We start from the raw sequence: 22,968 nt of genomic DNA, 5'->3' as shown, positions 1-22,968 counted from the left end.
AGGGGGCGCTGTTCCCCAGGCACAGAGTCGGGGGGGCCCCGGTTCAGCCATCCATATCGTACCCTAGGGAACATCTCGCCCTCCCCACGCCCCCCAAGACCCCACCCCCGGGGCCCGTCTCACCGCGCTGCAGGCGTGGCAGTCCCGGTACTCCTCGCACAGGAAACAGTTGCTGGGAGAGAGGACGAGGCGCACAGAGCCCCCCCCGCATGGCCCCCCGCCCCCCCGGCCCCTCCAGCCGGCCGTGGCAGCTGGCGCTGAGCGGGCACCAGCCGCAGCCCTGGTCGGCCAGGCAGGCCAGGCAGGAGGGGTAGGAGTGGCAGGGCCCCGCGCGGAACGGCTCCAGGAAGAAGTACGAGATCTCCTGGGGGGAAAGCGGGAGAGTGAGAACCAGGGGGCACCCCCGGCAGCCAGCCCCACGCACCCCAGCAGCCCCCAGGGCACCCCCGGCAGCCAGCCCCACGCACCCCGGCAGCCCCCAGGGCACCCCCTGCAGCCAGCCCCACGCACCCCAGCAGCCCCCAGGGCACCCCCTGCAGCCAGCCCCACGCACCCCAGCAGCCCCCAGGGCACCCCCAGCAGCCAGGCCCCCAGGGAACCCCCCAATCAGTCTGCAGCACCCCTCCCTACCCCAGCCAGCCCCTCACCCTTCTCCAACTCACAGCACCCCAATCATCCCTCTGCAGCACCTGGGTACAGGTGAGTACACATGGGGAGAGGGTCGGGGGTACACACGGGTGTGGGGGGTACACACTGCCACCAGGCAGAGGGATGGGGGGAGGGTCCGGGGGTTCACATGGTGGGGGTACATGGGGAGTACACACAGTGGGCGGTACCAGGGGGGTACATGGCGGTTATCGGGGTGTGGGGAACTGGGGGTTACACACGGGACAGGGGTACGGGGGGGATACACGGGGGGGTACACGGGGTTACTCACGCTGCCGCCTGGCACGCCGGTGCGGTCCCAGATGAGGGTGAGCTCGCTGCTCTGCCCGGTGCCCGAGCTGTTGAGATGCCCCTCGACCTGCACCAGGTATTTGTTGCCCCGCTCGGGGCTGCCGAAGAGCCGCTGGGCGCCCGGGCGCTGCAGGGGGCGCGTCTCCCTCTCCTGCTGCACGGCCCAGCGCCCCACCTCCTCCTGCCACGGGCCAGGGGTCAGGGGCGGGAGCCAGAGCCCCCCGCTAGCGTCCCCCCGACCTACAGAGCCCCAGAGCTCAGCGCCCCCCGCTGACCCCCACCCCACGGAGCCTCAGCACAGCGCCCCCCGCTGACCTCCCACCCCACAGAGCCTCAGCACAGCGCCCCCCGCTGACCCCCCACCCCACAGAGCCCCAGACAGAGCTCAGCGCCTCCCGCTGACCCCCCCACCCCACAGAGCCCTAGCACAGCGCCCCCTGCTGACCCCCCACCCCACGGAGCCTCAGCACAGTGCCTCCCGCTGACCCCCCACCCCACGGAGCCTCAGCACAGCGCCCCCCGCTGACCCCCCACCCCACGGAGCCTCAGCACAGCGCCCCCCGCTGACCCCCCACCCCACGGAGCCCCAGACAGAGCTCAGCGCCTCCCGCTGACCCCCCCACCCCACGGAGCCTCAGCACAGCGCCCCCTGCTGACTCTCCACCCCACGGAGCCTCAGCACAGCGCCCCCCGCTGACCCCCCACCCCACAGAGCCCTAGCACAGTGCCTCCCGCTGACCCCCCACCCCACGGAGCCTCAGCACAGCGCCCCCCGCTGACCCCCCACCCCACGGAGCCTCAGCACAGCGCCTCCCGCTGACCCCCCACCCCACAGAGCCCCAGACAGAGCTCAGCGCCTCCCGCTGACCCCCCCACCCCACGGAGCCCTAGCACAGCGCCCCCTGCTGACCTCCCACCCCACAGAGCCCCAGACAGAGCTCAGCGCCTCCCGCTGACCCCCCCACCCCACGGAGCCTCAGCACAGTGCCCCCCGCTGACCCCCCACCCCACGGAGCCTCAGCACAGCGCCCCCCGCTGACCCCCCACCCCACGGAGCCCCAGACAGAGCTCAGCGCCTCCCACTGACCCCCCACCCCACGGAGCCTCAGCACAGCGCCCCCCGCTGACCCCCCACCCCATGGAGCCCCAGACAGAGCTCAGCGCCTCCCGCTGACCCCCCCACCCCACGGAGCCTCAGCACAGTGCCCCCCGCTGACCCCCCACCCCACAGAGCCTCAGCTCAGCGCCCCCCGCTGACCCCCCACCCCACAGAGCCCTAGCACAGCGCCCCCCGCTGACCCCCCACCCCACGGAGCCCTAGCACAGCGCCCCCCCGCTGACCCCCCACCCCACGGAGCCCTAGCACAGCGCCCCCCGCTGACCCCCCACCCCACGGAGCCCTAGCACAGCGCCCCCTGCTGACCCCCCACCCCACGGAGCCCTAGCACAGCGCCCCCTGCTAGCATCCCCCCGACTCACTGAGCTGCAGCACAGAGCTCCCCGCTCCACAGCGCCCCTGGCTGGCCCCTGCCCTACAGCAACCCCCGCTGGTGCCCCCCGCTGACCCCCCACCCCACCGAGCCCCAGCACAGAGCTCCCCGCCCCACAGCACCCCCCCGCTGGTGCCCCTGCTGACCCCCTGCCTCACTGAGCCCGCAGCACAGTGGCCCCCACTGACCCTCATCCCGCAGCGCCCCCCACTGACTCCCTGCCCCACAGTATCCCCCGCTGATCCCTGCTCCTCTGCACACCCTGTTGACTCCCCACCCCACAGCTCACCCTGGCCCACCCCCTGCAGCACAGACCCCCCAGCACCATGCTGGGGCAGCCCCGGCTCCCCCCTTACCAGCTCAGGGGAGTTGGGGGCGCGGCCCAGCTTGGCGACCACGTGGAGGCGCTGCACACGGGCCCAGATGGAGACGTGGGGGGCTGGGGGGGGCCCGGCCAGCAGCGGGTAGATGAAGCCCTTGTAGACCAGGGAGACGTCCATCTCCGAGCTGGGGCTCAGCGTGATGGTCGTGCTGCGGACGATGGACACCTGGGGGGGCACTGGGGTCAGTCTGCTGCAGCCCCCCTGTGGGGCACCCCCATGCTGCCAGCTGCCCCTCCCCTGCCAGCGCTGCGAGCTTCCCCTGGCAGTGCCCCCTCACCCTCCCCTTCCCCCATGGGGGACCCGGTGCCCGAGCTGCCCCTCCCCTGCTGGCGTTGTGAGCTTCCCCCAGCAGTGCCCCCTCCCCCCACCCCCCCACGGGAACCCACGTGCTGTCAGCTGCCCCTCCCCAGCTAGCGCTGCGACCTTCCCCCGGCAGTGCCCCCTCACACCCCTATGAGGAACCCTGGTGCCCAAACTGCTCCCCCGGCAGCGCCCCCTTGCCCCCCCCGCACGGTGAACCCCGGTGCCTGAGCTGCCCCCCAACCTTGTCGGGCTGCGAGTCGTTGCGGGGGTGCTGGTAGGTGATGAGGTGCAGGCCGGGCAGGAAGTTGTGACGTCGGCAGCTCTCCAGGGAGGTGATGAACACAGGGCGCGGCCCCCACCAGCCGTAGGTACCCGAGATCTGCCCCACACGGCACCGGTTCTGCTCTGTGGGGGGCGGAGGGAGGCTCACAGGCCCCCGGGAACGCAGCAACCCATGCCCCCCGCATCTCTCCCCCAGGAATGCCGCCCCCCTGCCCTGCCCCATCTCCCCCAGCAAATACAGCCCCGAATGCCCTCTGCACAAAATGCAACACCCCCTCCTGACACCCCTCAGCCCATCCCCCCAGGCAACCCGCCCTCCTAGAGTGATCCCAGAAGAGCCTCAGGTTCGGGGCAGGGAGGAGGGAACCGGGTGAAGGAGAGGGCTGGGGGGAAGGAGAGAGACGGGTGGGGAGGGGAGGGGAGGGGTAGGGGGCTGGGGGGAGGAGAGCCGGGTTGGGAGGGGGCTGGGGGGAAGGAGGGGCTGGGAGGAGGAGGGCTATGGGGGAAGGAAAGGCGGGTGGGGAGGGGAGGGGAAGGGGGCTGGGGGGAAGGAGGGGCGGATGGAGAGGGGAGGAGGGCTGGGGGGGGAGGAGGGGGGTGGGACAGGTGTGGCGGGGGCCGAGGGGCACTCACCTGCGACAGGCATGCAGGTCTCATTCTGCACGCACCATCCGAAGGGCCCGGGCGCGTGGGGCAGGGCGGGGGCTTCCCCCCCAAACGCCAGGCAGGACTCACAGTCTACCAGGAGACGGGCCAGGCCCAGGCAGCCGGTGCTGGGGCACTGAGAGAGAGACAGGGAGAGACGTCAATGGGGGAGCACGGCCAGAACCCCACTGCACCACCCCGCGCCAGGGAGAACCCAGGAGTCCTGGCTCCCAGGCCCCCCTGCTCTAACCCACCAGACCCCACTGCCCTCCCAGAGCCAGGGAGAGAACCCAGGGGTCTGTACCCTACCCCCAGGGGTGTGACGAAGTGGGGGATTTTCTTACTGTTTTGCATGAACACTGTGTGTGCCTCAGTTTCCCTGTGTGTAACAAGGTTGGGGGAGGGGGTTTGTTGTTGCAGGGGACCAGGTGTGACCTCGCTTAGCAGCCAGGACCCCAGACACCAGCCTGGAGATGGGGGACCCAGCGACTGGTGACGGGGAGGCCCAGCCCAGCTTGGGAGCCAGCCGGTTCTGGCCAGTGGGGGGACAATGGGCTGAGGAGAGAGGGGCCCGGGGCCCTGACCAGCCAAGTCCTTGCAGGGGGGAACAAAGGAGGGAAGAGAGGGGCCCCAGCGGCCTGTTTGTCTGGGACCGAAGACAAAGGACAGAGGAGGGGCTGGTGGGGGAGATGATAACAGATGATCGGCTGGAAGGAGGGGGCTGGGCTGGGGACAAGGAGCAGCCGCAGCCCATGGGGACGGGGACAGAGCCAGCTGGCCGGGGCTGAGACTGGCCAGGCCCCAGGGCCCCGAGAACTGCCCGGGCTGGGTCCAGACCTTCAATAACCCTCCTGTGTGACGCTGACGGGGAGTCCCTGCAGCTAGAGATCGGGGGGCGCTGCTCCCTCTGGGGGTGGGGGCCCCGGGGGCCCAGAGCGAGGGGACTCCCTGAGGGGGCCCCGGCAGAGCCAGGCTGCTGGGGGCTCAGAGGTGCGGTCCCGGTGGGCGGGGGACTGCAGAGCCGGGGGGTCACTCACGTTGCTGGGGGGCGCGGGGCTCTGGCAGGCGTCCAGGCACCAGGAGCACTCGGGGTCCTTCCCGCAGGTGCTGCTCTCCGAGTACATGGAGCAGTAATCCAGGTGGTACTGGGGGGGGGGCAGGGCAGTGAGGGAGGGGCTGCCCCCCAACAGCCCCCCCGACCCTCGGCCAGGGACCCCCACCCTTCTCCTCCCCCACTAGCCAGAGACCCCCCGACCCCTCCTCCCCCACCAGCCAGAGACCCTCCCCAACTACCTGCCTGAGAGCCCCCTGGCCACCTCCCCACATAGAGGCAGCAATAGCCCCGGTGGGAGGGGGCGAGGGGGAGTTAATGGCCCCCCAGACAGCTCCTCTGCAAGCCAGAGCCTCCTCGTCCCCCAGCCAGAACCCCCAAAGCCCCCAACCCAGATCCCCTCCACACCATGGGCCAGAAAAGGGCAGGGGGGGGTTGCTGTTCTGCTCCCATGAGATCCCAGGCGCGGAGGGGAAGCCAGGGATCCTGGGGGGCAGCAGGGGCTGGGGGGCCTGGCAGAGGTTAGGGTCCCTGTGGCAAAGGCTCAGGATGGAGGGGGTGCTGGGGGGGTGGCGGGGCCCCGGGGGTCACTTACGTTCTGGGCGGGCACCTGGAAGACGAAGGTGGGCACCTTGTAGGCCACGAGGTCCCCGCGGGGGGCCCCACTGAACCCCCCGGCCACCAGCAGCACATTGTCCTGCAGCACGGCCGCCACGTGGGAATAGCGCCCCCCGGCCGCCCGCCCGGCCCGCTCTGCCGAGAGGGGAGCATCAGCCCGGCGCCGAGACCCACTGGCCCCCGCCCAGCCCGCTCTGCCGAGAGGGGAGCTCAGCCCGGCGCCGAGACCCACTGGCCCCCGCCCGCCCCGCTCTGCCGAGAGGGGAGCATCAGCCCGGCGCCGAGACCCACTGGCCCCCACCCGGCCCGCTCTGCCGAGAGGGGAGCATCAGCCCGGCGCCGAGACCCACTGGCCCCCGCCCGGCCCGCTCTGCCGAGAGGGGAGCTCAGCCCGGCGCCGAGACCCACTGGCCCCCGCCCGCCCCGCTCTGCCGAGAGGGGAGCATCAGCCCGGCGCCGAGACCCACTGGCCCCCCGCCCGCCCCGCTCTGCCGAGAGGGGAGCTCAGCCCGGCGCCGAGACCCACTGGCCCCCCGCCCGCCCCGCTCTGCCGAGAGGGGAGCATCAGCCCAGCGCCGAGACCCACTGGCCCCCTGCCCGGCCCGCTCTGCCGAGAGGGGAGCTCAGCCCAGTGCCGAGACCCACTGGCCCCCACCCGCCCCGCTCTGCCGAGAGGGGAGCATCAGCCCGGCGCCGAGACCCACTGGCCCCCCGCCTGCCCCGCTCTGCCGAGAGGGGAGCATCAGCCCGGCGCCGAGACCCACTGGCCCCCCGCCCGCCCCGCTCTGCCGAGAGGGGAGCTCAGCCCGGCGCCAAGACCCACTCGCCCCCCGGGGCGCACCCCCAGTCCCCCCATCCACCAGGGCTCCCCCGCCCATTCGCCAGCACCTAGAGAGCCGCCCATGCCCCCCCTTCCCTCCATCTCACCCTTACCCTGCCCGCCAGGGCTCCCCCCCAACAACCACCAGCCGCTGGGGAGTCCCCCGCCCGCTCCATCCACTGGGGCTCCCACCGCCCGCCAGCCACGGGGGAGTTGCCCATGCCCCCCCTTCCCTCCATCTACTGGGACATCCCCTCATCCTGCCCACCAGGGCTCCCCCCCACGACCACCAGCCACTGGGGCAGCCCCCCCACTCTCACCCCTGCTCCCCCATCCCCTCTCTCCCCACACCCGGGGAGCCCCCCACCTCTCTTGCTCCCTTGGGTACCTGAGCCCTGGCACTGCCCCGTGCCCCCCAAGCCCCTCACCGTGGGGCAGGCTCTGCGCCAGCGCCCGGCCGGGCACCCACTGGTGGCAGCCCAGGTGGTAGAAGAAAAGTTCATCCTCGTAGCACTTCTCCTCGTGGTAGTGAATGTGCACGTTGCCCCCTGCGGGCAAGAGGGGGTCAGACCGGGGGGGGGGGGGGGGTCAGGCGGGCGTCAGACCAGCGGGGGGAGACATCACAGCCACAGGAGGTGGGGGTCAGACCCGGGGGTGTTAATTCTCACTCACCAGAGACCCACATGGGGGGGCTGATGATGGAGGAGGGGACAGAATGGGGGCATGGGGAGGTTCTGGGGCGGGGTTAGCGGGGGTCTCGGGGGGGCGAGCACATAGGTGCCAATGATGGGTGTCAGTCAGCGTACGCTGCCATCTGGGCCCGGTGACATGGGGGCGGTTGAAGGGGGGCCAGTCGGGGGTCCCCAGCCCCTGTGGGGGGGGTCACCATGGGAGAGTCCCTGTGGGGGTGGTGGGGGGTGGAAGGTCAGAGGGGGTCCCCGTGAGGAGTCGGGGGTCCACACGAAGAGTCAGGGGTTCCTGGCGGGGAGAGTCCGGGGGGGTTCCCGGCGGGGGGGGGGTCAGAGGTGGGTCCTGTGGGGGGTCCCTGTGAGGAGTGAGGGGGGTCCTGGCGGGCGGGGTCAGAGTGGAGTCCCAGCAGGGGGGTCAGAAGGGGGTCCTGGCACAGGGGGGCCCGAGGGGGATCCCGGCGGGGGGGTCGGGGGGGATCCCAGGAGCTCACCGTACACCACCATGTAGCTGCCCAGCACGCTGGCGCTGTGGAAGACGCGCTCGCGGGGGCCGTGCTGGGGGTCGCGCCCCCGCAAGGTGCTCCAGTGCCGCCGGTCCACGTGGAACAGGTCCGTGCTGTTCACCCGCATGCTGAACCTGGGGGGGGGGTGTCAGCCAGGGAGCGTGACCCCCCGTCCCCCCCTCGGCCCTCAGCCACACCCCCCCAACGCCCCCAGGCACACCCCTGCCACGCTCCCAGCCACGCCCCCAGCCCCCCACGGCCCTCAGCCACTCCCCCCACAATGCCCCCAGCCCCTCCCTGGGCCCCCCAGCCCAGCCCCTGTCCCGCTCACCGGGCTGTGGAGGGCCGGTGCCCCCCGTACACCAGCAGGGCGCGGGAGGGCGGGTGGAAGACCATGGAGTGCCCGGCAGCAGCGGGCGCCTTCCCCCCGGCGGGCACCACGCGTTCCCAGTGCCAGCTCTCCAGATGGAAGCGGAACATCTGTGAGGAGAAGACGTCCATGGTGGTGCGGCCTGCGGGGGGGGGAGCGGGGTTAGCAGGGGACGGAACCCAGGTGTCCTGGCTCCAACCCCCACCGCGCCCCAGGCTCTAACTCCTAGCCCCCTGTCCCGGGGTCCCCGGGCGATGCTCTGGAACTGCTCCCCAGGAAGCCAGGCAGGACTCTGGGGGAGTCTCCTCTCTGGGAGCAGCCTGTCTGCAGGACACACAGCTCACCCGGCTCCACCTTCCTGGGTCTGACCTCGGAGCATTCAGCCTCCTCTGCCCCTCCGTGCGCTTCCCACAGCCAGTCTGCTCAGGCGGGGTCCTGGGGCAGCCAGAGGGTCCTGCCCCCCAACTCTGCAGTCAGACGGGACTCTCAGCCAGCCAGTAAAACAGAAGGTTTATTAGACGACAGGAACATGGTCTAACACAGAGCTTGTAGGTTTCAGAGTAACAGCCGTGTTAGTCTGTATTCCTTTTCTTTTCACAGAGGTTGTAGGTGCAGAGAACAGGACCCCTCAGCTGGGTCCATTCTGGGGGGGGCAGGGAGGCCAGAGCCCAATCTGGGCCCCCCTCCATTTCTCCAGACAGCTCCAAACTGAAAACTCTCCCTCTCCTCCTCTGGCCTTTGTCTCTTTCCCAGGCCAGGAGGCCACCTGATCTCTTTGTTCTCCAGCCCCTTCACTTGGCACCTTGCAGGGGAGGGGCCCAGGGCATCAGTGGCCAGGAAACAGGGTGTGGGCCATTCTCTGTGCAGACACCATCACACTGGCTCTCTAGGGCTCTGCAACAATCCCACCCCCTGATCCCACCACCTAGATAATTAAGAAATGCCTTGGAGAAACTGAGGCATCCACACAGTATTCAGAGAAAACATTAACAACATTCCCACTTCGTCACACCCCCACTCCCTTCCCAGAGCTGGGACACAACGCAGGCGTCTGGTGTGATGAAATGGGAATGTTCTTAATGTTTTGTCTGAATACTGTGTGTGCCTCACTTTCCCCTGTGTGTTCCTCCAGTACCTAGGGGGGGCAATCAGGGTGCCTGATCAGTGCAGAGGCGCCTAGCGGGCAGGTGTGATGCCGACTGGCTGTCCAGGCACAGAGACCAGCCAACACCCTGTATCCTGGCGACTGACGGCTGTCACGGAGAGTGGGGGAGTCCAGGCCCTGCACCCCTCTTCCTGGGATTCACTGAGACTCTCAGCCAGCCAGTAAAACAGAAGGTTTATTGGACAACAGGAACACAGTCCAAAACAGAGCTTGTGGGGACACCCAGGACCCCTCAGTCAAGTCCTTCTGGGGGAGCAGGGAGCTTAGACCCCAGCCCTGGGGTTCCCTGTGTTCCTCCACCCAGCCCCAAACTGAAACTAAACCCCCCCAGCAGGTTCCCTGCTGCAGCCTCCGTCCACATTCCTGGGCAGAGGTGTCACCTCCCCCTCCTCCTCCTGGCTCAGGTAACAGGCTCTCAGGTCTCCCGTCCCCAGGGCACATTCCCAGGTCAACACTCCCCCCTCCCTGCTGCGTCACATCGTCACATCTCTCCCCCCTTCGAGACTGAACTGAGCGGGGTCGCTGTGACCAGTGACCTGGGGAAGTTCGGGGCCCCCTCTCCGGGACAGCGCATCCGCTATCAGGTTGGCCCTTCCCTTCACATGGACCACGTCCATGTCGTAATCCTGCAGGAGCAGCCTCCACCTCAGGAGCTTGGCGTTGGCTCCTTTCATCTGGTGCAGCCAGGTCAGGGGAGAGTGGTTGGTGTAGACGGTGAAGTGTCGCCCGAAGAGATAGGGCTCTAGTTTCTTGAGGGCCCACACCATGGCCAGGCACTCCTTCTCGATGGCCGCGTAGTGTTGCTCCCGGGGTAGCAACTTCTTGCTCAGATACACGATGGGGTTTCTCTCCCCCTTTTCATCCTCCTGCATTAACACCGCCCCCAGTCCCGTGTCGGAGGCGTCGGTGAACACCACAAAGGGCTTGTCAAAGTCTGGGTTTGCCAGAACTGGGCCACTGACCAGAGCCTCCTTCAGCGCCCGGAAAGCCTCCTGGCACTGCTCGGTCCAGACCACCTTGTCTGGCTTCCCCTTCTTGCATAGCTCAGTGATGGGGGTGGCTATGGCGCTAAAGTGGGGCACAAACCTTCGGTAGTATCCTGCCATCCCAATAAAGGCTTGGACTTGCTTTTTGGTGTGGGGAGCGGGCCAGACTCTGATCACCTCCACCTTGGCTGGTTCCGGCTTTAGGCGGCCGCTCCCCACCTGATGGCCCAGGTAAGATACTTCAGCCATCCCCACCTTGCACTTCTCCGCTTTGACAGTCAGCCCAGCCCCCTGGAGTCGGTCCAGCACTTGTCTAACCTGGGACACAGGGTCCTCCCAGGTCTGGCTAAAGACACAGATGTCGTCAATATACGCCACGGCAAAACTCTCCATCCCCCTCAGGAGCTGGTCCACCAGGCGCTGGAAGGTGGCCGGCGCTCCCTTGAGGCCGAAAGGCAGGGTCAGGAACTCATAGAGCCCCAGGGGGTGATAAAGGCCGATTTCAGTCGGGCATCTGCATCCAGCGGCACTTGCCAGTAGCCCTTTGTAAGGTCCATGGTGGTAAGGTACCGAGCTCCTCCCAGCTTGTCTAGGAGCTCGTCCGGCCTGGGCATGGGGTAGGCATCAGACACAGTGATGGCACTGAGCTTCCGATAGTCCACACAGAACCGGACCGACCCTTCCTTTTTGGGGACCAGCACCACCGGCGAGGCCCAAGGGCTGGCCGATGGCTGGATCACCCCCAAAGCCAGCATGTCCCGGACCTCTCTTTCCAGGTCCTGAGCAGTTTTCCCTGTGACTCGGAACGGGGAGCATCTTATCGGCGGGTGCGACCCTGTCTGCACCCGGTGGACAGTCAGATTAGTGCGTCCAGGCTGGTTGGAAAACAGCTGTCGGTACGGATGCAGCACCCCCCGGACCTCAGCTTGCTGGGCAGGGGTTAGCTGATCCGAGAGGGGAATTGTTTCCAGGGGGGAACCAGCTCTGGTCCCAGGGAATAGATCCACTAAAGGGTCATCTCCCTGCTCCTCCCATTGTCCACACACGGCCAACACCACATTCCCCTGGCATAATATGGCTTCATCATATTCACATGGTACACCTGGCGGTGGTGGGCCCGGTTCGACAGCTCCACCACATAGTTTACCTCACTGAGCTGCTTGACAACCTTGGAAGGGCCCTCCCAGGCGGCCTGTAGTTTGTTCTTTCTCACGGGGATGAGAACCATCACCTGATCCCGGTGGCGTAGGCCCGGGCCCGCGCCGTGCGGTCATACCAGACCTTCTGCTTCTTCTGGGCTCTGGCCAGATTCTCCCTGGCCAGGCCCATGAGTTCAGCCAGTCTCTCTCGGAAGGTCAGGACATACTCCACCACTGACTCTCCATCGGGAGTGGCCTTCCCCTCCCACTCGTCTCTCATCAGGTCCAGAGGGCCCCTCACCCTCCTGCCATAAAACAGTTCGAAAGGCGAAAATCCGGTAGACTCCTGGGGCTCCTCCCTGTACACGAACAGCAGGTGAGGTAAGTACTTGTCCCAATCCTGCGGGTGCTGGTTCATAAAGGTTTTCAGCATCATTTTTAGGGTTCCGTTGAACCTCTCCACCAGCCCATTGGACTGGGGGTTTTTAAGCTGAGGCCCAGTTGTGCCGGACCCCACATTTCTCCCACAGGCACCGGAGCAGGGCCGACATGAAGTTGGAGCCTTGGTCTGTCAAGACTTCCCTGGGGAACCCCACTCGGCTGAAAATGGTCAGGAGCGCATCTGCCACGGTGTCTGCTTCAATGGAAACTAAGGGCTCTGCCTCGGGGTAGCAGGCGAAATCTACCACCACCAACCTATCCTGAAGGATGACCCAACACTCTCACAAATCTTCGGAGAAAGGCCAGTCCTTGCCTACAGACAGCCCCCCAACCTGAAGCGAATACTCACCAACAACCACATACCACACAACAGAACCACTAGCCCAGGAACCTATCCTTGCAACAAAGCCCGTTGCCAACTGTGCCCACATATCTATTCAGGGGACACCATCACAGGGCCTAACAACATCAGCCACACTATCAGAGGCTCGTTCACCTGCACATCCACCAATGTGATATATGCCATCATGTGCCAGCAATGCCCCTCTGCCATGTACATTGGTCAAACTGGACAGTCTCTACGTAAAAGAATAAATGGACACAAATCAGATGTCAAGAATTATAACATTCATAAACCAGTCGGAGAACACTTCAATCTCTCTGGTCACGCAATCACAGACATGAGGGTCGCTATCTTAAAGCAAAAAAACTTCAAATCCAGACTCCAGCGAGAAACTGCTGAATTGGAATTCATTTGCAAATTGGATACTATTAATTTGGGCTTGAATAGAGACTGGGAGTGGCTAAGTCATTATGCAAGGTAGCCTATCTCCCCTTGTTTTTTTCCTGCAAAACCTCCCCCAAGACGTTCTGGTTAAACTTGGATTATTGCTGTGCACATTGTAAGATGAGCTGTTGCCAGCAGGAGAATGAGTTTGTGTGTATGGTTTTGGGGAAAAGGGGGGGGGGGGGGTGAGAAAACCTGGATTAGTGCTGGAGGTGACCCACCTTGATTATCATGCGCATTATAAAGAGGGGTTTCAAAGGGGGATGGGCTGTTGCCAGCAGGAGAGTGAATTTGTATGTGTGTGTGTGGGGGGGGGGGGGGGGGGGGGGGGGGAGGGTGAGAAAACCTGGATTTGTGCTGGAAATGGCTCTACTTGAGGATCACTTTAGATAAGCTGTTACCAGCAGGAGAGTGGGGTGGGAGGAAGTTTTGTTTCATGGTCTCTGTGTGTATATAATGTCTTCTGCAGTTTCCACGATATGCTATGCATCCGATGAAGTGAGCTGTAGCTCACGAAAGCTCATGCTCAAATAAACTGGTTAGTCTCTAAGGTGCCACAAGTACTCCTTTTCTTTTTACGAATACAGACTAACACGGCTGTTACTCTGAAACACCACCAGAATGTATTTCTTCCCCGACCAGGTCGTCTTGCTGAGAGGCCCCACGATGTCCATGACCCCCTTCTGGAAAAGGCGTACTTGTGGCACCCCTCAGACAGAGACAAACACCTACAAAATCTCTGTTAAGCATTATTACAACTACAATACCCACCTGCTGAAGTGAAGAAACAGATTGATAGAGCCAGAAGAGTTCCCAGAAGTTACCTACTCCAGGACAGGCCCAACAAAGAAAATAACAGAACGCCACTAGCCGTCACCTTCAGCCCCCAACTAAAACCCCTCCAACGCATTATCAAGGATCTACAACCTATCCTGAAGGACGACCCAACACTCTCACAAACCTTGGGAGAAAGGCCAGTCCTCGCCTACAGACAGCCCCCCAACCTGACGCAAATACTCACCAGCAACCACATACCACACAACAGAACCACTAACCCAGGAACCTATCCTTGCAACAAAGCCCGTTGCCAACTGTGCCCACATATCTATTCAGGGGACACCATCACAGGGCCTAATAACATCAGCCACGCTATCAGAGGCTCGTTCACCTGCACATCCACCAATGTGATCTATGCCATCATGTGCCAGCAATGCCCCTCTGCCATGTACATTGGTCAAACTGGACAGTCTCTACGTAAAAGAATAAATGGACACAAATCAGACGTCAAGAATTATAACATTCAAAAACCAGTTGGAGAACACTTCAATCTCTCTGGTCACTCGATTACAGACCTAAAAGTGACAATTCTTCAACAAAAAACCTTCAAAAACTGCTGAATTGGATCAGCAGGGCTCTGGATCCCCCCAGACGGACTTTGCTGCAGGTCCCTGCTCCCTGCGCTCATAAGCTCTGTTCTGCGCTGGGTTCCCCACGACGACGTCTTTCCTGCGCCTGGTGCAGAGCAGCACTTGCCCCTGCCTGGGCGAGCCCAGCGGCTCCGTCATACTCATCGCCTGGGCAACCGGGGGGAGATGTTCGTGGGCCCGTCGCGGGGAGCCAGTCGCACGCCGGGGCGGCCTTGGTTTCCCATGGGTGTGTGAGACGTCCCCATCCACCAGGCTTGGTTCGGATTCGGGTCAGAGTTCACCAAGACACCCACGGAAAGTCAAACCCAGACACCTGCTGCCCGGGATCTGGCCCAAGGTGCCGTTGTTTTCTGCCCTGTTTCGGGCGTGGCTGCGTGTGCGAGGTAGAGTGCATGAGGGCAGCCCCGGGAGCCCGCGCTCGCTCCCGGTCCACACTGGCAAGGCAGGTAGAGAGCTCCTGGTGCTACACCTCGGCGAGAAGATGAACGCTTGCTGCGTGGTGGCTGGAGCGCTGCGGCGTCCGTGTGGATGAGGTGTTGCATTTCTGCACCCTGATCAGCCTCTGGAAACGTCCCCTAATCCCTTAAGCCACGTGGCCACTCTTCTCATTGCTTGGAGCTCGCCCAGGAATGGGGAAGTGCCCTTTGAAAGCTCCGTTTCGTTACTGTGGGAGACAGAGGCCGGGGTGGGGGGGTTCGCTGCTGTCTGAACTTACAAGACAGCACGCTGACATGCTCTCAGCCCCCCCAAAACCCACTCTCTCTCCCCCCACATACACACAACACTCCCTGTCACACTCCACCCTCCCCATTTGAAAAGCACGTAGCAGTCACTTGCATGCTGGGATAGCTGCCCATAATGCACCGCTCCCAATGCCGCTGCAAGGGCCACAAAAGTGGCCACGCCAGTGCGCTGCCAGCTGTCAGTGTGGACAGACCGCGGCGCTTTCCCTGCTGCGCTCGCCGAAGGCGGGTTTAACCCACAGCGCTCTATGCCTGCAACCATAGCCACACCCCGAGCCCAATCTGCTTTCCAAGCCTCCTTCTGATCGCAGCCTGAGTGCATGAGGCGAAACGAAAGTCCCCAAAAGGCTTGCGGGGTGAAAGACTTTGGGGGGTGGGGTGGGAGGGCATTGTCAAGGTCTGGGTGGATCGGAGGGGTCTGGATTCGCCGAGTTTTGTGGAATGCTGTTCGGCATCTCGAGGGGGCAGCGATGTTACACAGGGTCGGTACCGGGGTGTTGGAGTCTCCACAAGTAATAACCCGTCCGTGTCACACGCTGGCTGGGAGTCGCTGGGCAGGGCCCTTTGGTGGTGCTTGAGGCTCCCCAGGGGCCCCGTCCAGGGGCCCTCACTGCGGGGTGTTCCCGGGGTCACCAAGGGGCTGAACGCTCCGAGGTCGGACCCAGGAAGGCCACAGCTGAGCAGGCTCCTGGCCCGGGTGCCAGTGGCCCTGAGGGGACAAGCTGCCCCCGAGTCCTGGCTGGCTTCATTCACAGCCGTGCCAGAGCCCCGAGCCTGCGACCCCGGGACACCTGGCTCCCAGCCCCGCTGCTCTAAAAACTAGCCCCCACTTCCCTCCCAGAGCCAGGGAGGGAACCCAGGCGTCCTGGCTCCCAGCCCACGTCTCACCTCCGAAGACATAGAGCCACGTGTCGACCACGGCTGCGGCGTGGCTGGCCAGGCCGGGGGGCAGGGAGCCCGTGGCGTTGGAGGGGCCCAGCTCCAGCCAGCGCCCCGCGTGGGGTTGGTACATCCAGACGTCGCTGGCCAAGAAGCCGTCGGCCAGCTCCCCGCCACACAGCACCAGGCAGCCCTGCCAGGCCACGGCCACGTGGGAGTGACGGGCCGCCTGTGGGGAGAGAGGGGGTTAGCGCCGGGGGCAGGGGACACACCACCGCGGGTTGGGGGTGTGCGTGTGTGTGTGACGCAGTCTGCGGCTGACGGCCCTGCACCAGCAGCCGCCCGGCCTGAGGCATTGGCTACACCCCCAGCTGGGCCAGGAGATGGATCTGAAACCTGCCCCCCCCCGCCACCAGCAGCCCGGGGAGGCGGATGGGACCATGCGGGAATGCGAAGCCGGCGACAGCCGCCCCATCCCAGACCGAAGGCTCTGCCCTGCCCCCCCGGGTCAGCCGGGGCTGGCCCTCCTGCAGCGCTGCGAGGGGGCAGGATGCCTCCGCACCGCCCACCACGCCCCCGCCACGCCCTCGGCCCCAGCGACACCCCGGGCACCCCTAGACACTCACTGGTGCGGCTGCTGCCCCTTCAGGCTGCGGCATTGCCGGCTGTGGGTATTCGTGGGGGCCGTGACTAGCCTGCGTCTAACCAGGCCAGAGGGGGCGGGGGGTCTGCCCTGCCCAAAGGATCCAGCTGGGGTGGCAGGGGACACAGCCCAGCATGACCGGCCCGAAGCATGGCGCACAGGCCCTGCGGAAAGTGAGCGGCGCCCCGGTGCCAGAGGAAATAGAGACGGGCGGACGTGACGCTCCCTCCCGGGCTGCCGGGAACTGGGGCCAGCAGCCGGAGCTCACCCAGCCCCGGGGACCAGGGTCACGGAGCCGTAGGGGAGACGAACAAGGCGAGACGCCCCCTCTGGCACCATCGCTGGACGGACGCCAGGGGCCAGAGCTCTGGCCAGCCGAGAAGGAGGGTCAGAGCCCTGGGGGTCGCCGTGGTGCGAGCTGGGCTCCCCGCGCGGGGGGGTGGGGGGGGATCCTTCCACCAAGGGGGGGCCGAAGTCTCTGGAAAACGACCAGCTTAGGCAAGACTCCTGCGTGGGGAAGACGGAGCCCAGGGCCGTGTGGGGCGCGGGGAAGACGGAGGCCCCGGCTGACCTGGAGCCCGTTTGTCTACACGGCTGCTTCTGGCGCAAAACTCGGCTGCGCTGCCGTGAAAATCAGAGCCGCCCAAGGAACGGCAGAGCAGAGCGTCCGTGTAGATGCGGCGTTCGGGACGCCCATGGAACTGGCCTCCCCCAGTGTCCCACAATGCCCGCGTGACCGCTCTGCTCCCTGTTTGCAAGTCGGTGCCCTGCAGACACACGCCTCTCCCCCTGCTCGGACCCCCAGCCTGGAGAGCTCAGAGCCGCCGAGGGGGGCGCTCCGGGAGGGCGCGGAGAAGCATGAACGTGGGACCTGGCACTGGGAACACGGCGGCAGGGGGAGACCGCTGTGCTGTGCGGGGGGGTCCCCCTCCCCAGGATTGGTTGTTCCAGCTGCTGTGTGAACGTAAAGAGGTGGCATGTCGACACACTCGCCCCCACACACGCTCCCAGTCTCCCCTACCACACACACACACACACACACACACACACACACACACATACACTTCCTCTCTCACACTCAAACCGCCCCCCCACGTCAGCTGCAAACTGGCTGGCGATGGAGGAGGATACCCAGGGGACGACGCATCCCGTGAGGCTGGACCTGCCCCGTGTGGCTTTGCAAACCCTCCCCAGAGCCCCCCGCGGCCCGTTGCACGGTGCGTAGCCCCCTGCCGGCTCCGCTCTGTGTCCTGCAGGAGCGGCGAGTGGGGCCCCGCTCTGCCGGCAGGGTAACACGGCAGCGTAATTTGTCAACCGAACGCTGCCGTGTAGACACGGCCTTGGGTTTGCCGTACCCGTCTGACCTGCCCCGCGCCTGGGGATCCGGGAACTCCCGGCTGAGCTGCCTTCCCTGGCTCTGCCAACCCCGGCGCCCTGACACGCTGCCTCTCTGCGGGGCCCAGGAGTGGGCCAGGCAGCACCGAGCGCGCAGCGTGGGAGAGGGTGCTGGGGAGCCGCTCGGCTGGGCCCAGCGGGGGGGGGGCACGTACCGGAGAGGGGTGACGGGGGGGATGTACCATGGAGGAGGGGCACAGGAGGGGGCAACGTACCGGAGAGGGGTGACGGGGGGGATGTACCATGGAGGAGGGGCACAGGAGGGGGCAACGTACCGGAGAGGGGTGACGGGGGGGATGTACCATGGAGGAGGGGCACAGGAGGGGGCAACGTACCGGAGAGGGGTGACGGGGGGGATGTACCATGGAGAAGGGGCACAGGAGGGGGGTACGGGGCGGGGGAACGTACCGGGGAGGGGCTCAGCACCCGACTCTGCCACAGGTTGGAGGTGAAGTTGTAGATGACGAGGTCGCCCAGCGCCGTGTTCAGGTCCAGCCCTTGGGGAGCAGAGCAGCTGTGAGGGGGGGCCCCCCAACGCCTGCCCCTCCCCACTGCACCTCCATCCCCACCCCCACCCAACCCCCCTGTCTCCCCTAACCTCCCTCCCCAGCTCCTGCCCCCACTGCATCCCCATCCGCATCCCCATCCTGCCCCACCTCCCCTCAACCCCACTGCATCCCCCCCCACCCTGCACCCGGTCCCCACATTCCCCCCCCACACCCTGCACCCCCCACGGTGCCCCCCAACCCCTCCCTCACAGCGGCGGTGTCTCTGACCCCCGAAGATGTAGAGCGCCCCGGTGGGGGGCAGGACAGCGCCGGCGGCAGCCGTGCGGGGCCGGAAGTGGGGGTCGGTGGAGCTCACGTTGTACCAGCGCCCGGCGCCCTGGTTCTCGCCCAGCGCCAGGTCACAGGCCTCGCCCACAAAGCCCGGCTGGCACCGGCACCGGTCAGACTCCTGTGGGGACAGACAGACGGACGGAGGGTCCCGGCTCGCAGATCCCCCAGCCCTGGGGTCCCGGCCCTTCCCTCCGGTCACAGGGGAGAGGGAGCAGTGGGGGGGAGAGTCTCACGTACCTGGTGGCGGGGGCGGCGGGGCTCGGGGGGGGGTGGGGCTCAGGTTGAAGGCCCCGCGGCCCGGGCAGTAGCTGTCGCGGTGGGGCTCAGGGGGGCGGGGGGCTTGGGGGGGGCTCAGGTCGCAGGTCCTGTGGCCCAGGCAGTAGCTGTCGCAGTGGGGCTCAGGGAGGCGGGGGGCTCGGGGGGGTGGCGGGGCTCAGGTTGAAGGCCCCGCGGCCCGGGCAGTAGCTGTCGCGGTGGGGCTCAAGGGGGCGGGGGGCTTGGGGGGGGCTCAGGTCGCAGGTCCTGTGGCCCAGGCAGTAGCTGTCGCAGTGGGGCTCAGGGGGGCGGCGGGGCTCAGGGGGCGGGGGGCTTGGGGGGGGCTCAGGTCGCAGGTCCTGTGGCCCAGGCAGTAGCTGTCGCAGTGGGGCTCGGGGGGGCAGGGGGGCTCAGGGGGATAGCAGGGCTCAGGGGGGCGGCGGGGCTCAGGGGCCTCACCTGGTCGCAGGCCCCGTGGCCCAGGCAGTAGCTGTCGCAGGGGGGCACAGCGCAGTCCGGCCCCCCCCAGCCAGGCCGGCACCGGCACTGGCCGTGGGGCTCGCAGGTGCCGTGGCCGGAGCAGCCGCGGGGGCACAGCGAGACCCGGTAGCTGGCGTTGAAGCCCAGCAGGTTGTAGTTGGCGTCGCTGAACAGGTGCAGCAGCATCTGGGGGTGCGGGGGGGAGATGGGGTCACACACACGGGCCCCCCCACTTCCCCCCCAGCCCCTCAATCTCCCACCTACCCCCCCACAGACCCCAGTCACCCCCCCAGCCCCCCACCGACCCCAGTACCCTCTCCTGGACCCTCCCCCTCCCCACGCTGCAGCCCCGCCGGGGGTCACCTGGCCGGAGGTGGCCTCCAGGGGGGCGGGCAGGGTGCTGCCGCTCAGGCTGGCCAGCAGGGGGCAGCGCGGGGAGTCGCCGTCGTAGACGAAGAGGTAGTCGTAGGTGCACTCCGTGTCCATGAACAGGAACGTCAAGAGCACGCGGTGCCGGCGGCTGGGGGCTGGGGAGACGGGGGGTCAGACACGGGACAGCAACGCTGCCCCACGGGGACCATGGCTCCCAGCATGCACCATGGCGCTCCCAGGGCTCTGAGCCCCTCCCCCGCAGGGAGCCCGGCTCCCAGCATGCACCACGGCGCCCCCAGGGCTCTGAGCCCCTCCCCCTCCAGGGAGCCCGGCTCCCAGCATGCACCACTGTGCCCCCAGGGCTCTGACCTCCCCCATGCAGGGAGCCCGGCTCCCAGCATGCACCATGGCGCCCCCAGGGCTCTGAGCCCCTCCCCCGCAGGGAGCCCGGCTCCCAGCATGCACCACGGCGCCCCCCAGGGCTCTGACCTCCCCCCTGCAGGGAGCCCGGCTCCCAGCATGCACTACAGCGCCCCCCAGGGCTCTGAGCCCCTCCTGCAGGGAGCCCGGCTCCCAGCATGCACCACGGCGCCCCCAGGGCTCTGAGCCCCTCCCCCGCAGGGAGCCCGGCTCCCAGCATGCACCACGGCACCCCCAGGGCTCTGACCTCCCCCCCCCGCAGGGAGCCCGGCTCCCAGCATGCACTACAGCGCCCCCCAGGGCTCTGAGCCCCCCCTGCAGGGAGCCCGGCTCCCAGCATGCACCACGGCGCCCCCCAGGGCTCTGAGCCCCTCCCCCGCAGGGAGCCCGGCTCCCAGCATGCACCACGGCGCCCCCCAGGGCTCTGAGCCCCTCCCCCGCAGGGAGCCCGGCTCCCAGCATGCACCACAGCGCCCCCAGGGCTCTGAGCCCCTCCCCCGCAGGGAGCCCGGCTCCCAGCATGCACCACGGCGCCCCCCAGGGCTCTGAGCCCCCCCCCCCCCCCGGGAGCCCGGCTCCCAGCATGCACCACGGCGCCCCCCAGGGCTCTGAGCCCCTCCCCCCCCAGGGAGCCCGGCTCCCAGCATGCACCACTGTGCCCCCAGGGCTCTGACCTCCCCCCTGCAGGGAGCCCGGCTCCCAGCATGCACCACGGCGCCCCCAGGGCTCTGAGCCCCTCCCCCGCAGGGAGCCCGGCTCCCAGCATGCACCACAGTGCCCCCCAGGGCTCTGACCCCCTCCCCCTCAGGGAGCCCGGCTCCCAGCATGCACCACGGCGCTCCCAGGGCTCTGACCCCCCACCAGGGAGCCCGGCTCCCAGCATGCACCACGGCGCCCCCCAGGGCTCTGAGCCCCCCAGGCTTTCATTGATTTCCAGGCCAGAAGGCACCACTGTGCTCGTGTCATCCGACCTGCCAGAGACCTGCCCCGAATCCCCCCGCCCCGGGGCAGAGCCCCCACAGCCAGCCAGGCAGGAGCGTAACGGCCTCAGGGACGGGGGATCCGTGGTCCAATGGGCCATTCCCCTCCCAATGCCCCATCGGGCCGGGTCCCGCTCCCCGTCCCGGCCAGGGGCGTGTCCGCCTTTCGCTGCCGGAGCCGAGAGCCCCCGGGTCCCCCCGCCCCGGGCCCAGCTGAACCGCGGGAGCCCCCGGCGGCTCTGGCTCTGGGGCAGGGCTTTGGACCCTCGAATCGCCCTCGGGGCGCGGATCCGGGCACGGGGCCCCTGGCCCGAGCCCAGAGGGGAGGGCCCCTCCCTGCCCTGCGCGAGGCCCCCGGCGGCATCGCGGGCGCCCCCCGCATGCGGCTGGTGCCCCCCGTGTGCGGCTGATGCCCCCCGCGTGCGGCGGGTGCCCCCCGCGTGCGGCGGGCGCCCCCCGCGTGCCCCACCTTCGATCAGCCACTCGCAGTTCCCGTTCACAGAGTAGTTGCCCGGCCCGTCGCTGACGAACCCCTCGGGGCCCCGCAGCACCTGGCGCTGCCCCTTGCAGTCGCCGGCGCCGGCCCATCGGGCCCCGCTCAGCGCCAGGGCCAGCGCCAGGGCCAGCGCCAGGCCGGGGCTGCGGGGGGGGGGCGGGGCGCCGTCCATGCCAGGCTCAGCGGGCGCCGGGGGGCTCCATGCGCCAACCTGTGCGGGGCAGACGGGGGTCAGGGGCGCGACAGCGCGGCGACCCCCCCGGGACGGCCATGGGGCGACCCCCCACGGGACGGCCACGGCCACGGGGCGACCCCCCCACGGGACGGCCAAGGCCACGGGGCGACCCCCCCACCCTGGGTACAGCCACGGGGCGACCCCCCCAAACCCCCATGGCCACGGGGCGACCCCCCCCATCCCAGGCGCCCCCAAAGCCGTGCAGGGACCCTGCAGCGATGGGCGGACCCCGGGCGGGCAGGAGGCCCACAGGGGCCGGAAGAGGTCTATAGGGGACAGGGGGGCGGGAGCGGGGGTGTCTATAGGGGACTGGGGGGTCTATACGACCCGGGGGGTCTATGGGGGGTGGGGAGTCTATAGGGGACGGGGGGTCTATAGGGGCCGGATGGGGGCGGGAGCGGGGGCTGTGGGGGGTCTATAGGGGCGGGGGGGTCTATACGACCCCGGGGGCGGGGGGTTATAGGGGCCGGGGGCGGGAGGGGGGTCTATAGGGGACGGGGGGGTCTATACGACCCGGGGGGCGGGGAGTCTATGGGGGGCGGGGCTGGAGCGGGGGCCGTGGGGGGTCTATAGGGGCGGGGGGCCTATAGGGGACGAGGGGGTCTATACGACCCCGGGGGGCGGGGGGGTCTATAGGGTCTATAGGGGCCGGGGGCGGGAGCGGGGGTCTATGGCGGACGGGGGGGTCTATAGGGGCCGGGGGCGGGAGCGGGGGGTCTATGGGGGATGGGGGGGTCTATAGGGGCCGGGGGGGTCTATAGGGGCCGGGGGCGGGAGCGGGGGGTCTATGGGGGCCGGGGGCGGGAGGTCTATGGGGGTCTATGGGGGACGGGGGGGTCTATAGGGGCCGGGGGCGGGGGTCTATAAGGGGCGGGGGGGTCTATAGGGGGCGGGGGGCGGGAGCTGGGGGTCTATGGGGGCCGGGGGCGGGGGCGGGGGGGTCTATAGGGGCCGGTCTCTCTCTCACCCGCTCGCTCTGCCCGTGGCGGACTCCGGGCCGGGAGCAGCGAGACGCGGGGCCAGAGCGGCGCGCGGAACCATAGAGCGGGGGGGCTGCGCGGCGGGAGGGGCCCGGCCCGGCCGCTCTGGGCTCCCGTCTCGCTGGTTCCGCCCCGGACTGGTGCGGGCGGGGCGCTCCGCCGGAGGAGACACAGGCCCCGCCCCCATCAGCCCCG

General features: G+C 67.7%; 1 protein-coding gene across 1 annotated transcript; it reads right to left on the bottom strand.

The window, feature by feature from the left end:
• Positions 1-6: 6 nt before the first annotated feature.
• Positions 7-22,907, bottom strand: MEGF8 (multiple EGF like domains 8). The gene is made up of 17 exons (XM_037883541.2): positions 22,761-22,907; positions 21,532-21,769; positions 19,654-19,817; positions 19,270-19,476; positions 18,493-18,673; positions 18,125-18,213; positions 15,688-15,907; positions 8,073-8,253; positions 7,730-7,875; positions 6,978-7,097; positions 5,707-5,864; positions 5,098-5,205; positions 4,049-4,196; positions 3,375-3,538; positions 2,804-2,995; positions 938-1,138; positions 7-364 (listed from the first exon to the last, which is right to left on the bottom strand). Exons 2-17 carry the CDS (start codon positions 21,728-21,730, stop codon positions 44-46), a joined length of 2,799 nt encoding a protein of 932 aa, XP_037739469.2. The 5' UTR covers positions 21,731-21,769; positions 22,761-22,907; the 3' UTR covers positions 7-43.
• Between the last annotated feature and the right edge of the window lie 61 nt (positions 22,908-22,968).

This window comes from Chelonia mydas, chromosome 24, assembly GCF_015237465.2.
Source record: "Chelonia mydas isolate rCheMyd1 chromosome 24, rCheMyd1.pri.v2, whole genome shotgun sequence".
NCBI classification, from domain to species: Eukaryota; Metazoa; Chordata; order Testudines; family Cheloniidae; genus Chelonia; species Chelonia mydas.
This window is presented reverse-complemented; position numbering and strand designations above follow the sequence as displayed.